The following is a 12,294-nucleotide window of genomic DNA, read 5'->3' as shown; positions in this document are numbered from 1 at the left end:
CTTGCAGATTTACATCTTAGTGTCTTGTCCTAAACTGAGACCTTAGGAAACAATTGGACTGGCTGGCAAATATTCCATGTCTGTGCGATGCTTAAACTAGCCTAGTGTTTGTACCATATTTGTGCTATTCAGCCTGCCTTTGGAAAGTAAACTACAATATGAAGGGCACCTTGGTATGCATCTGTCGTAGGATTCTATTGGGAAAATATGCCAAAAATTATAGCTGTCCAAGCATATGAGATAGTAATTGCATGCAAATACATTTTATGATTTTTAGCTCAGCTTTGTCAGCTGCAACTGCTGACTGTGCCTATTTAATCACTGAGTGTATTATGAAAACAGATAGACTATTAAATAGAGAAATAGGCATGTAAACAAGACACCTACATACAAAATATACTTTCTTAATCAAGATTATTGGAATTCTGTGCAAAAAAACCCTGGAATTTTCCAGTAGTAATTATATTGGGTTACTATTTAATCGTGGGATCTATGGATATGTGTTACTTGCTTCCTCTTTTTCTCTGTCCGTGAGTATTTTGAAATGCTGTGAATTTCACAAGTAATGACTGAAAAAGGGCCTTTAAAATTGTGCACTCAAACACAGTTGTGTTCAGCTCTCAGTTATTAGACTAAAGATTTTCTTTTTCTTATGAGCTTCAAGTTTGTTGAAGATTCAGGCTTGAAATTTTGCTGCCTTTTAATTCTGATGTGCTCATGCTGTTCACTGCGTTAAGATGTTTCTCAGAGCCCTCACTAACTGTTGCTGCCACTATGGAGTGGACTGAAGGAACAACAGGAACATCACAACCAACACAATCAATTTTATTTCCTCATCTCTTTTTAACTGTTAATCAAAATAAACATTCTTTAGTTCAAGAGAAAACTTATGTGCACAAAGGACATTGAATTGTTTGATGGGCTTACTGAAATAAAAACGACCGTTAGAATTAATAGTAACTAAGAAAAAGGAATATGTTAAAATCCTGTGAAGTACTTAATAAAACTCAACTCTGAGAAAGTGCATGGCTGAAGTTCTACATCTATGCTCACCTTTTTTTATTCTTTACCTAAACCAGTCTTATTTAATTTGACTTCCGCTATGTGCAGAAGGTTAGCGGCGACTCATAAGGCACAAGTGTTCTGCAGTGCCTGGTGTGGGCAGCAGTAAGCAGTACTTGTCATGAAGCACATCTGTTTCCAGTCAAACAAGCTCAAAACAGTTTACAGCAAATAACATGTACCACAGAGCACTCTTTATTATTTTGGTTGTAAAGTGACTAGATATATGCACTAAAGGGAAAAAGTGCCCTTTGTGTTTGAAAATGTTACATTTCCTTTCTTGTCGCTACGTTTTCCAATAATAACATTTACATTTTAGGTGTAAAGAGAACAATTAAATTTCCTCAGAACAGAATAAATGCTGATTCATTAAGCAAAAACAGGTTAATGTCACTTTGGATTAATTGTGAAAGAATGAGTAAAGAGCTTATGCAACAGTAAGAGAAGTGCATGTCTTTGAAACTCAGATCTAGTCCAAGCAAGTAGCAGATGAAAAACTGTTGCAGAGAATTTTTGAACTGGGCTTTGTTCACACTTCAACAATTTTTATCTTCAACACTCTTACAGGAAAAGGAAATTTTTATTAAAATGTCTGCTGCTTGGGAGTGGAAGCCCTCTTAAAATGTAATCAATAAACTGTAGAACAGATCTAGGTTTTGTTCCTTCCTGGAAAGTATTCTGTTCTTCTGTCACTTATAAATACTTTTTATAATATTTTTTTTGCTGAAAAATGATCTAGAAATTGTTCTTTGTAAACTTATATATTCTGTTATTTGTGGGAGAAAGAAAAATTAAGGAGAGAAACCCATCCAATCAAAAAAATCCATACTACTTTGATTCTCAATACGTTAAGTATATATGAAATCACTATGTAGTCGAGTTTTAAAGATGAAGGCATCAGAGATTGACCCTGATATCTAATGTATCACCCTATATGTGTGAGATTTGTCCCCTTGCAAAGTAAATAACATTCAGAGCTGTAACTGAACTGCGAGTAGACCATCTATTTCGGACTGTTTTCCATGGCCTCTAACTCTTCTGCATCAGTCACTACCAAATCTGACACTCATAATTAACTGGCTCCAAAGTTAACTTTCATTAGTAATGTTTCCTCTGTTTTGTGTCTCAAAATGTTACAGAGGCTGGGGTATACAAAAATTCCAGCCAAAGAAAGAATTCTAGCTGAGGTCAATAATAGTACTGTTTTATAAAAGAAAGTGTAATGTTAGGGTTTAGTGTCCTTGGCATCAGGCCTTTGAACTGATGAGAAGGTAAAATTCCTAGCATAGACCAAATACTTGGTTTTTAACAACATTATTGATATATAAAGCTTATATGATTCTTATGATAATTGAAATTGGTGCTATATTAAGAAGCATTGCTTATATAAGGAAGGACTGGGTAACCTTTAGAACTCGAGCACTTTGGTGATATTTGCATTTAAAGACTGAGAAAATGTCTGTTTCCAGTGATGGATTACCACTTTGATGAGAAGACAAATAGAGGGAACTGCATGGCTGTCTCAGTTGGTCAAACGATGACAGTGAGCCAGCAGTGTGATTTAGCTCTGACTAAGGCAAATGTTTCTTAAGTAATACCAAGGAAGCTATTTCCAGGACGAACAAGAATATGGATGCATTTGCAAAAGGCAGTGCTAAACTTCAGAGTCTTGGGAGGGAAAATGAACACATGAATGAAGGGCTTGTTCTCCACAAGGAGACTGAGCACACATGGCTTATTTAGTCTGAGATGAAACTTGAGCAGAGTTTCTAAACGTATTCTGTAAATACATTATGGATGTAAACATCAGCATAGAAGAGGGAAAAGACATTTAACCTGGAAGTCAATGATGACATTAAAAACAGTATAAATGCATTGTAGGTAAATTTCAGCTAGAAATCGGAGGAAGGCGAGCAAGCACAGGACAGGATCTTTTCTACATCACTGAGCTTGGTCTTGTCCTACACTATTACAAATGCTGTTTTAAAAATAACCACATTTTTTCCACAACTTTCTAACTCTTGTTAGAAAGTTTTCAGCACCAGAATGAATCATATTCTGAAACTGCTGTCCATGAAATGAAGTGTGGGCAAAAGGCCCAGCTGCTTTCAAATGGAAATTGTGTCTTTGAATAGGATTGTGTGATGTGGTTAACTCTGATGACACAGAGCTGCTTCATGACCTGGTGATCTGTATGAGTTCTGGGCCCCATTCCTACTCCTGTTACTGCATTAAATTTCTAGATGTTTGTTTTTGCTACATTGGTTATTCTTTTAAGAGGGTTTTTTTTGAAAATTCCTGATTATGAACAGTGGTTTCTACTTTGTGTTTATCAATTTCCTTGAATGTGTCAACAGTGAATTAGCATTAAATGGTCTGAGAGAAATAGTTAATAAAGATTAATTTATATTCTTCTTTAATGCTTTGAATTTACTTGAAGATACATCAAAGATGAGATTGATTAATAAATATGTTTAGAAGATAAATACAGTACAGGAGGGGAAAAGAATCCTGGTTTATGGTCTTTGTAAAGCTCAGAAATAAAGCCCTTCTATGCAGTAGTTGACCTATATGATATGTTTTTCCCAGTTTGTTTCAGATCCTTGTGCCAGCAACCCCTGTCACCATGGTAACTGCAGCACTAGCGGTGATGGCTACCTCTGTCTCTGCAGCCAAGGCTATGAGGGAACAAACTGTGAACGCTCAATTCACAACCTTCCAGTCTCTGAACGGACAGAGCCAATGTCACCACGACAGAGCAGACCAGTCTCGACCACCGTGGAACCTGACATTGTTCTTCCGCGTTCAAGAGCAACTGTGATGTTACCTACATGGCAGCCAAAAGCAGGACAGAAAGTTGTAGATCTGAAATGGGATGAAATAGAGGTGAGAATATTCTGTTTAAGTAAAAATGCACAGAAAAGAACTTGTAAGAGTTATCGTTGTTGTGTTGTCATTTGTGCGTGATTTCATGGAGGTCCACATGAGAGGACATGTCAGCTGATTCTGGTTTTGGAGCATTTCAAGGAGTGTGACTCTTCTGAGGTGTTTCCACACACTGCATAATGAGAAAGTGAACACACATGAGTTTTATCCTGGAAAAAGTACGTTTTTCATCACTCTTTGCTAGCCCAAACAAATTTGTTTGTATTTTTACTGTAATATTTAAATCAATTTTGAAAGTAAAATCAACCTATGTGAAATGTATGTTTTTCTTATGACTCTCAGATTATATCTGAGGTACAAGTAGCTACAGGGCTGCATCCCATTTCAATGGGAGTTCTGGTAGGCAATGTCTGGAAAACAGAGCTTTATTTCTTGGAATTCCATGTCTCATTTCTATTATTTTACAGTAGAACATACGTCAGGTACCAGGTATGGAGTTTTGAGAGAGCACTGAAGCTGAAACAAACAATGATCTGCTTTTATTACTTATTTTAAATGTAAGGGTGCCCCATATGTCCTGATCAGTTAAGGGTGTGCTCTTCTCTAAACCAAATTTCCCTTGTGTCTTCTTCAGGGTGTGGCCTGGTATTGTATAAGTAACACTTCTGCCTGGTTTGCATTTTAGATAGATTCAGTAAACATTTCAGCCAAACAGATCATTCACAAGTGGGTATTTTAATAGCTGAAATTCACCCTTCTGTGTGTCTTTTGTTACCTGAGAATTACATATAGGTTATCAATTACAATTGCATTATTAACACTAACATGGAAATTACTTGTTACCCTATTATGAAATTCTTGTTTTGATATGTTTTTAATATATTTTGATGGGTCTTGTATTTTTCATAGCCTTTCCTGTGTAGCATAATGACCTTCTGCTGTTTGGAATTCACAGTGAGAGAGATGCTTGTCCGAAAGAAAGATTTCAGCTGCTGATTCAAGACATAGTCTCTAATCCCTATTAAACTACAGTGAGTTGATTTGCCTTTAGGTCTGTGTTCCAAAGGCTCTTTGGTGGAGGCTTCAAGAGTAAAGAGTTAAGTGTTGAGCAGGAAAATTGTACCTTTACTCATAGCTTTTAAAGCTTTGCAAAGCTTGATCCTTTCTTCCCCTGTTAAAAGGAAAAAAATGAAGTAACTGTAGGCTTTGTGTTGCAAAAATCTACTGTTTTGATCTTCCTTGAGATTCAGAAGCAGCGAAGGCTGCTAGTATTATGTTATGGGGTTTTATTTATTTATTTATTTATTCTTTAAATCTTCCAGGTCAGCCTGTTTTTCACATTATTCTATAATGATACTGCAAGTGAACTAATGTTCTTCATACTCTTTTGTCTGTCTGCTCAGAGCAAAATTATGTCAGAATCTCTGCAAATGAAAGCTCTCATTGTCTTGCAAGGACGAAGTTTCCATGGAAGCTTTTTCAGGAAGTTTGGACCACTCAAAAAATGAACAACTGAGAGAACTCTCTAAGAGAGGCACAATGTTTGGCTACAGTTGGACACTTTTTTCTGTATTCCTTAGGTACTAGGGATATACTTGGCAGTGCTTACTTGACTGAACTTTCTTGGTAGTGTCTGCACCAGTAGACAACATACAGATATATCTAGGTACAGTTTCATTTCTTAGAGAGCTCTTTCCGTAAGAAATTAGTCTTTTCCTAATTGCAGATTAAGGGCTACGAGCACAGATGATTGAGAGAATAATACTCATATCTGTTGGTTTCTTTACTATAATAGGAATCCTTGTGGTCGTACATCTTTGTGTGTTGAAAGAGAACTTTTTTCCTACTTTTGGCAACTAAGTTGTTCCACTTCCAAGACAGAGACATCAGCAATCTGCGTTTCCACAGTCCAATGATCCTTTGTGGGATGGTGTGGAAAAGATACATATTAGCCAATAATAGAAGAAGAAAGAAATAATCTCATTGACTCTACTAAAACAACAGCTTCAACAGTGGTTTCTGTGTACAAAATCAACTGTAAGGAAAGTGGTACCCTAATCTTATATATTACTTCTCCTTAATAGTTCTCATGTTTTTTTTTAAGGAAATCAGCAGTATTATTCACATTTTACAGATGGAGACACTGAAGCATAGAACAGTAAAGTGATTTGCCAGGTGCACAGCCAGGAATTAGAATGCTAAGCACGTGAGTTCTAGACTAACCTTTTATTTATACAGCAATACTATTGCTCAGATTCAAGATTTAGGAACTAGTTATTAGAGGCTACAATAAACCTGTATTTCCCCTTATAACGGGGACAATATTTGTTTTATGCGTGTTTTTAGTCAGTAAATTATAAGCCTTTAAAAGTAGTATGGCTGTGTCAGGTGGAAAATCCTGAAAGAGAATGTACCTGCTCTGCAACAATGGAATATGCTTAAGGAATAATTCTGCTTGAAACAGAGGCCTTTGAATCCTTGACTGTGTTGTGTGTTGCTAAATGTTCATGCCTTTTTTTCCCAAATATGCTATGGGTGAGGAAGGAGACTGAATAGAATCACAGAGAAGAGATCCATTTGAGGTTGCTAAATACATAGAAACTCCATCCTTAGAAATGACAGCTTTACAAGTTAGATTCTGTGTTGTTTTGTTTGTTTGTTTGTTTTTTGTGGATAATTAATTCATGGAAGTGTGTCAGGTTGCATTTTCACTTTGACAATAAGGTTGATGTAAAAAGGTTGCAAACATATTCTAGATCACTGGAAAAAATAACATTGCAGAATCTTCCTAGCAATTTGAAGCAAGCTGATGAAGATATCTGAAAACTACTTAATTAAATCTACTGATTATGTTAATGTAGGAGATAGACTCAATTATGCCATATAAAATATTACTTATTTGAAATAAAGGTATAATTTGAAGTGGTAATGGTTTCAAACAGCCTTTATAATACTACTACTTTACAAGATATGAATAATTAAGGAAAATCTTATCCATGATTCCTCTGTGTTGTGTGGCATTCTGTATGGTGTCTTGATCTTGTTAATACGGTAACTGATTTCTGTGCCTACTAAGCATCACAGATTTGAAAAATATGTCCTTTCACCCCCAACTGTGCTCATAATTTTTTTCCATCTGGAAGCGCTGTTTGTCGAAGCAACTTTTACTTGGAAAGAATAGTAATAGGCAAGTGGGAGAGTATTTATTTTTCATCTGTGTTTGGAAAAAAAACATATTTCAATATATAAATCGAATGTCAGTATTTGCTATTATAAATTCTCCGATATTGCCTAAATTAATGATGCTATATTTCTTTGATATGCCAAATGTTAGAGCTTTACTTATTATTTTAAAAGACCAGAAGCTTATTCATATTTATCTAAAAAATGATCTTTTTTAAAGGCAGATACCTTTAGAAGTTCACACTTACGTGCAGGAAGTTTTTGTTAAAACAAAAACCTTAAAGAGATGATTATGTGAATTTTCAGAACGCTTGTTGTTAGCATAAATGTTTTGGTGAACGTTTTGCTCCATCCTGATGATTTCTGAAAGGTGACTGCTGGACTATTAAGGTTATTAAAAAAAATAAATCATGTTTTCTTTATTTGGACTTTCTGGTTTAGTGTTAAATCAAACTATTTTAATTTTCAGATAACCCCAGACGTGGCTTGTGGAAATGCCAGTTCCAACACCTCTGCTGGAGGCCGGCTTATCTCCTTTGAAGTTCCACAGAACACATCAATAAAGTAAGAATACTTGTCATATGTGATGAAATATAAAAATGTTTTTATTTTAGTTTGTTTGGGTATTTTAGACAACAGTTTTTCAGATAGGCAGATTTATCAAATGGCTAAAAGTGTATGAAAGAACTTTAGAGAGACTTCAGGCATCTGTTAGTTCCGTGACAGCTATTTGCTTGGTGTAATTTTTACTACATGTTTAATGTTTTAGACTAGGATGTAAGCATGTAAACTGTCTCTGGGCCATGAGAATGCATCAGAAATTAGGGCAGCATGTTGGATATGTCAGTTTGGAGATGATATGACATTTTCTTTCTCCTACATGCAGTATAAGATTTTTTTTCTGCCTTTAATCTCAAGATGCACGTGGTGGTAGAAAGTGTTGTCATTGACTATACAAATGCATGTATTTTGTGCTTTTGTATTTGCTGGATTATTGCTTTGCGTCTCATAATCAGCTGTCAAATCTTTGTGTATATTCTACAAATCACATTTCTCAAAAATTTGAATTTGTTCAGTATTATTAGTTTTTCAAACTCATGCTTTTCTGATCAAATACGTGCTTTGTTACTTTTAATTAACAGAACCTGGCTTCCTAGAAAGATCTGATTCTGTCAGTTGGGATGAGGCATTTTGTTGTTGGAAATTTTATTTCAAATAAAAATCTGCCAACGTAGTTCTCTGGCTCACAGCTTTACTGCAATTTTAGACTTAGATTTTCCCAAAATAGCCCACTTTTCTCATATTGTCATCTTATCTTTTAGAATCCCAGCTTTCAGTTAAAAAAGGCCATGCTCACAGGAAAAAACAAACTGATGCAAGCAGACAAGCTGCAGACAATTTGGAGCAGTAACTTAAACGTGGGAGCTGTCCTGCTCTGCCCACGGGATTTGGAATGATGCTCATTCATGAGCATTTAATTCTAAGTCAGGAAGAGATCTGTGAGTGGGGATGCTCTGGCTGGCTGGAATCTTTAACAAAGCTGTAGAATCTACAAACACCGGCTTATTCCTGATTTCAAGACAACACACGGTTTGCTTAAAGACCCTTACTGGAGGGACGCCATTCTAAAGGAGGTCATTTTTTACACTATGTGCCTTTAATAATGTTTTATCTCTAGGTAGATTAATGCAGGTCAATATCTGTCTTTATTTCATTGTATTTCCTGTGTTAAAGGCCTGAGTAACATTTCTGGTTCAGAGGCTATGAAATGTCAGTAATTTCTCTTTAATAATTCTATTTTGTTTTGATTATCAGATGTGACCTAAACTGTGAAACTAGTTGTTATCCTGTTCTAGAAAGTGAGGTGGTCAGCTTTGGGGGTAGTGATGGGGGTTATTCTTAAAGAGTACCTGAATTACTGTCAAAAATTGGCTTCTTAGGAGGTCTAGTTCCAACATTTTTTAACTTGTGTCAAACATGATTGCAAAACTTTGCATTTCATGTTTTGAAGTCAAATAAGAAGTGAAAAAAGGAGAGACTGCCCTGTATTTTTGACAGAATTGAAACAATTTCACTACAGGAAATGGTGGAACAGAACATCATCTCTGGGTATTTGGAAGCCTGTTTTCAGCAGGAGAGAATTATCAGTTTTCAGCAGTTGGGTGCAGTTCTGATTGAATTTTTGGAGGATTGTTCAAACTCATTTGTGATTCCTTCAGAGGAAACTAATGCAAATATTTGAGAACTTGCCAGAAACATGAGAGGTTTTTATTTTTTCTCTATGAAGGTGAGTAGGGTACAAATTATCCTGAGAGGAAAGGAACACTGACATAGATACAGCGCTCCCCGTAGATGTGTGGTTGTAGATATTACTTTATCCAGTATGTCAATATTTGGGAAGGCACCATGGACTCGGTGACCTTGGGAGCATTACATGACTCATTTGATTTACAAGGATAAACTGTTCTGAACCTTGGATCCAGTATGTCAAACAAATCGGGATTTCTACCAGGATCTGTCTCCCTATATTGGATGAAAATTGAATGTTCTTCACTAAACAAGAGCGCTGGATGTACTTCAGCTGCAGAAAATGATGGCATTGTAGATGTAGAACGGAGGTACTATTCAAAAAAGCATAAATACAAAGACCGAATAATGTTGCTTTACTGTTATGTGATGTTTATATAAAACTCTTCTTGGGCACTAAGGTGGTGTCCTTCAAGTATTAGAAATTGAGACTCTGCATGACTAAATCTGCTATTACATATGCTATTATGAAAATCTTCCTATTGAAGCATTTTTTATTTCTGCGGACATGCTAAAATCCTTCAGGCCTTTTCCCGATTCTGTGCGTGATACATTTAATTATTATTCTTTTTCTTTTCTTTGGTTTTTCCTTCTTTTGCTCTGCAGCAGTGTACTTCGTAATAACACCAGTTTTTCTCAGGGTAAATATTCTGATAATTTCTCTTCTTAGAATAAGGCAAGATGCTACTGCTTCTCTTATCCTGCTATGGAAGGTGACAACCACTGGATTTAAACAGTGTTCACTTATTGATGGCAGAAGCGTCACTCTTCTCCAGGCACTGGGTGGACTTGTTCTTTCTGAAGAAATGCTTGCATTAGGAAACAACTATTTTATTGGTGAGTAACATGCTGACTTTCTGTTTATCACCTCTAGGTGACAGCCAATGGTTTACCCAACATTTAGAGAAATAAAGAGGTAATTCCCTTAATTTAAGTGCTGCTGAAAGATCCAGATGTGATATTTGGACCATGTTTTAGATGTTGGTTCATTCAAAGCAGACAAGAGGTACACTGAATTTTTACACAGGTGGCATAATTCCTTTTAAAATCTAGATTGAGTTTTTTGCCCAATACCTTTAGATGATGCAAGGTATTTTGTATGTTCTATTTTAATCAACTGTAAAGCTTTTGGTAAATACTACAGTAAATATCTCTGAATGTTTGAGGTGTTTCTTTGTTAGATGTTGTATCATGGGATACTTTGTAAAGACGCTTAATCTTGTGCACCGTATACTTGAGAAAATATATAAAATATAATAGTAAATCTGATCTAATAGTTCTTACTTGCATTACTTTTTCTCTTCTAGTTTTGTCTCTGAATGTGAAACGTTAGAAATATACTATATGCTGCACCAGGCAATTAGATGTTAAACGTTGTTGTGCAATGGGTGTAATGAAAATAGGCTGATATGTTATTTTTAAGTGTATGGGAACTAATACTGATTTAATGCAGTATTTATGCTTAGACACAATAAACTTAATTAAATTGAGATTTCTGGGCAGATGGTTTATTATACCAGTGACATGAAACCAAAGTCATTGTAATAACAGCATTGAATGTAATCTACTTGAAATGCTGTATATCTTATAATGAAGTTTAAGGTGCCACAAATTGTTGTTCAGCAGCTTACCATGCTAATAAATAAAATTAAAGCATTCTGATGTAGAAACATTGGACCAAATTCTGAGTGTGTATCTAATGCAGAAACCCCCCCAAATGCAGAAGTACTACCCTGTTCTGTCCTGTCACTTAGCAGAGATATTGCTTGAAGGTTGTTAGCATAATCGTTTAATTATTGTCAGCATTCTTTTACTGATATGTATTTTCTTCAAATAATTTTCCAGTTACCTATATTTTCTGTATTATTTACTTCCAAGATACTAGTTTTAGCTTTTGTTTTCTCCTTTTAATCTAGTTTTGCATTTAATTTATCAGAGTTAAAACTCTCCTCATGTGTCTTCCTCAGGAGTAATTGTTTTGCATTTGCCTTGTGGTAGTTAACACACCATAAAAGTAAGTAAAAACTTGCTGAAGAAAGGATAATTTGTAACTTTTGTGCACTCCTGAAAGTAAGGCATAGCTTGGTCTATAAGCTCTCTTATAGAAGGCCTAAGCTGCTCTGTGAAGGCTCCACTTGACTGTACATGCCACACAGCATAGACTATTTAGGTAACTCAAACAAATGCTGTCTTACTCTTTCATAGTTTGTCCTGTCCTACTTGTCTCTCTGTAGCTCTCCTTCTGTCACTGGGATTTTTACTTAGTATTGTTTATTGTGTGTTAGGTGACATTGAGTGAAAATATATATTTTCTTTGAATATAAACCAAGGTTTAGATCATAAAAATTGTAGTACTGGTCTTGCTTATTTCATGTAGTAGAAGTTTTCTGCAGCCTCTTATTTTACTTGCATCTGTTTTTTGATACTTTCTTTGGTCTTCTTAATTCCCTGATACTGAAATTCTCTGTAGAATTTTCCAGTTGTTGTAGTGTAATTTGATTTATGTAAAGAACAAGAATCAAATGTGCATGCATGGAGCAACAGGGAGACTCCAATAATGCAGTGAATAGGAGCATCTGAGTGCTTAGTAAGGATGAGTGCAGATATAGCGCATTTGAATTTTTATAAATCCTATTTATTTTAGCAAATGGATGGATTACCTGTAGTGCTTTTGATAGAAAATGAATCTGAAGCATTCACTTGCATATCTTTTAGTCCTGAGGTGTTGCAACTCCATACTACGGTATGATCAAGTAATGAGATAACTGTTTTCTGGAGTAAATTATTTTATGTGGCCTTAATTTATTTATAGCTTTTCCTAAAATAATTTCCTTATATTAGAACACTTGAACAGAA

At 35.4% G+C, this 12,294-nt stretch overlaps 2 protein-coding genes across 4 annotated transcripts in view; one reads left to right on the top strand and one right to left on the bottom strand.

Moving 5' to 3' along the window:
- RASA2 (RAS p21 protein activator 2) overlaps positions 1-12,294 on the bottom strand; it is a 423,219-nt gene that overhangs the window by 283,766 nt on the left and 127,159 nt on the right. The window lies entirely within an intron of this gene.
- The window catches only part of DNER (delta/notch like EGF repeat containing), a 113,921-nt gene that overhangs the window by 42,591 nt on the left and 59,036 nt on the right, over positions 1-12,294 (top strand). For all 3 annotated transcript variants that reach the window (XM_071812504.1, XM_065845098.2, XM_065845097.2), the window contains exons 2-4: positions 3,652-3,948; positions 7,601-7,695; positions 10,109-10,275. In XM_071812504.1, coding sequence (XP_071668605.1) covers positions 3,652-3,948; positions 7,601-7,695; positions 10,109-10,275 — 559 coding nt within the window. The remainder of the gene's footprint in view (positions 1-3,651; positions 3,949-7,600; positions 7,696-10,108; positions 10,276-12,294) is intronic.

The sequence above is a fragment of the Patagioenas fasciata genome, chromosome 9, assembly GCF_037038585.1.
Source record: "Patagioenas fasciata isolate bPatFas1 chromosome 9, bPatFas1.hap1, whole genome shotgun sequence".
NCBI lineage: Eukaryota > Metazoa > Chordata > Aves > Columbiformes > Columbidae > Patagioenas > Patagioenas fasciata.
The sequence above is the reverse complement of the archived record's forward strand: the minus strand, read 5'-3'. Positions and strand labels throughout refer to the sequence as shown.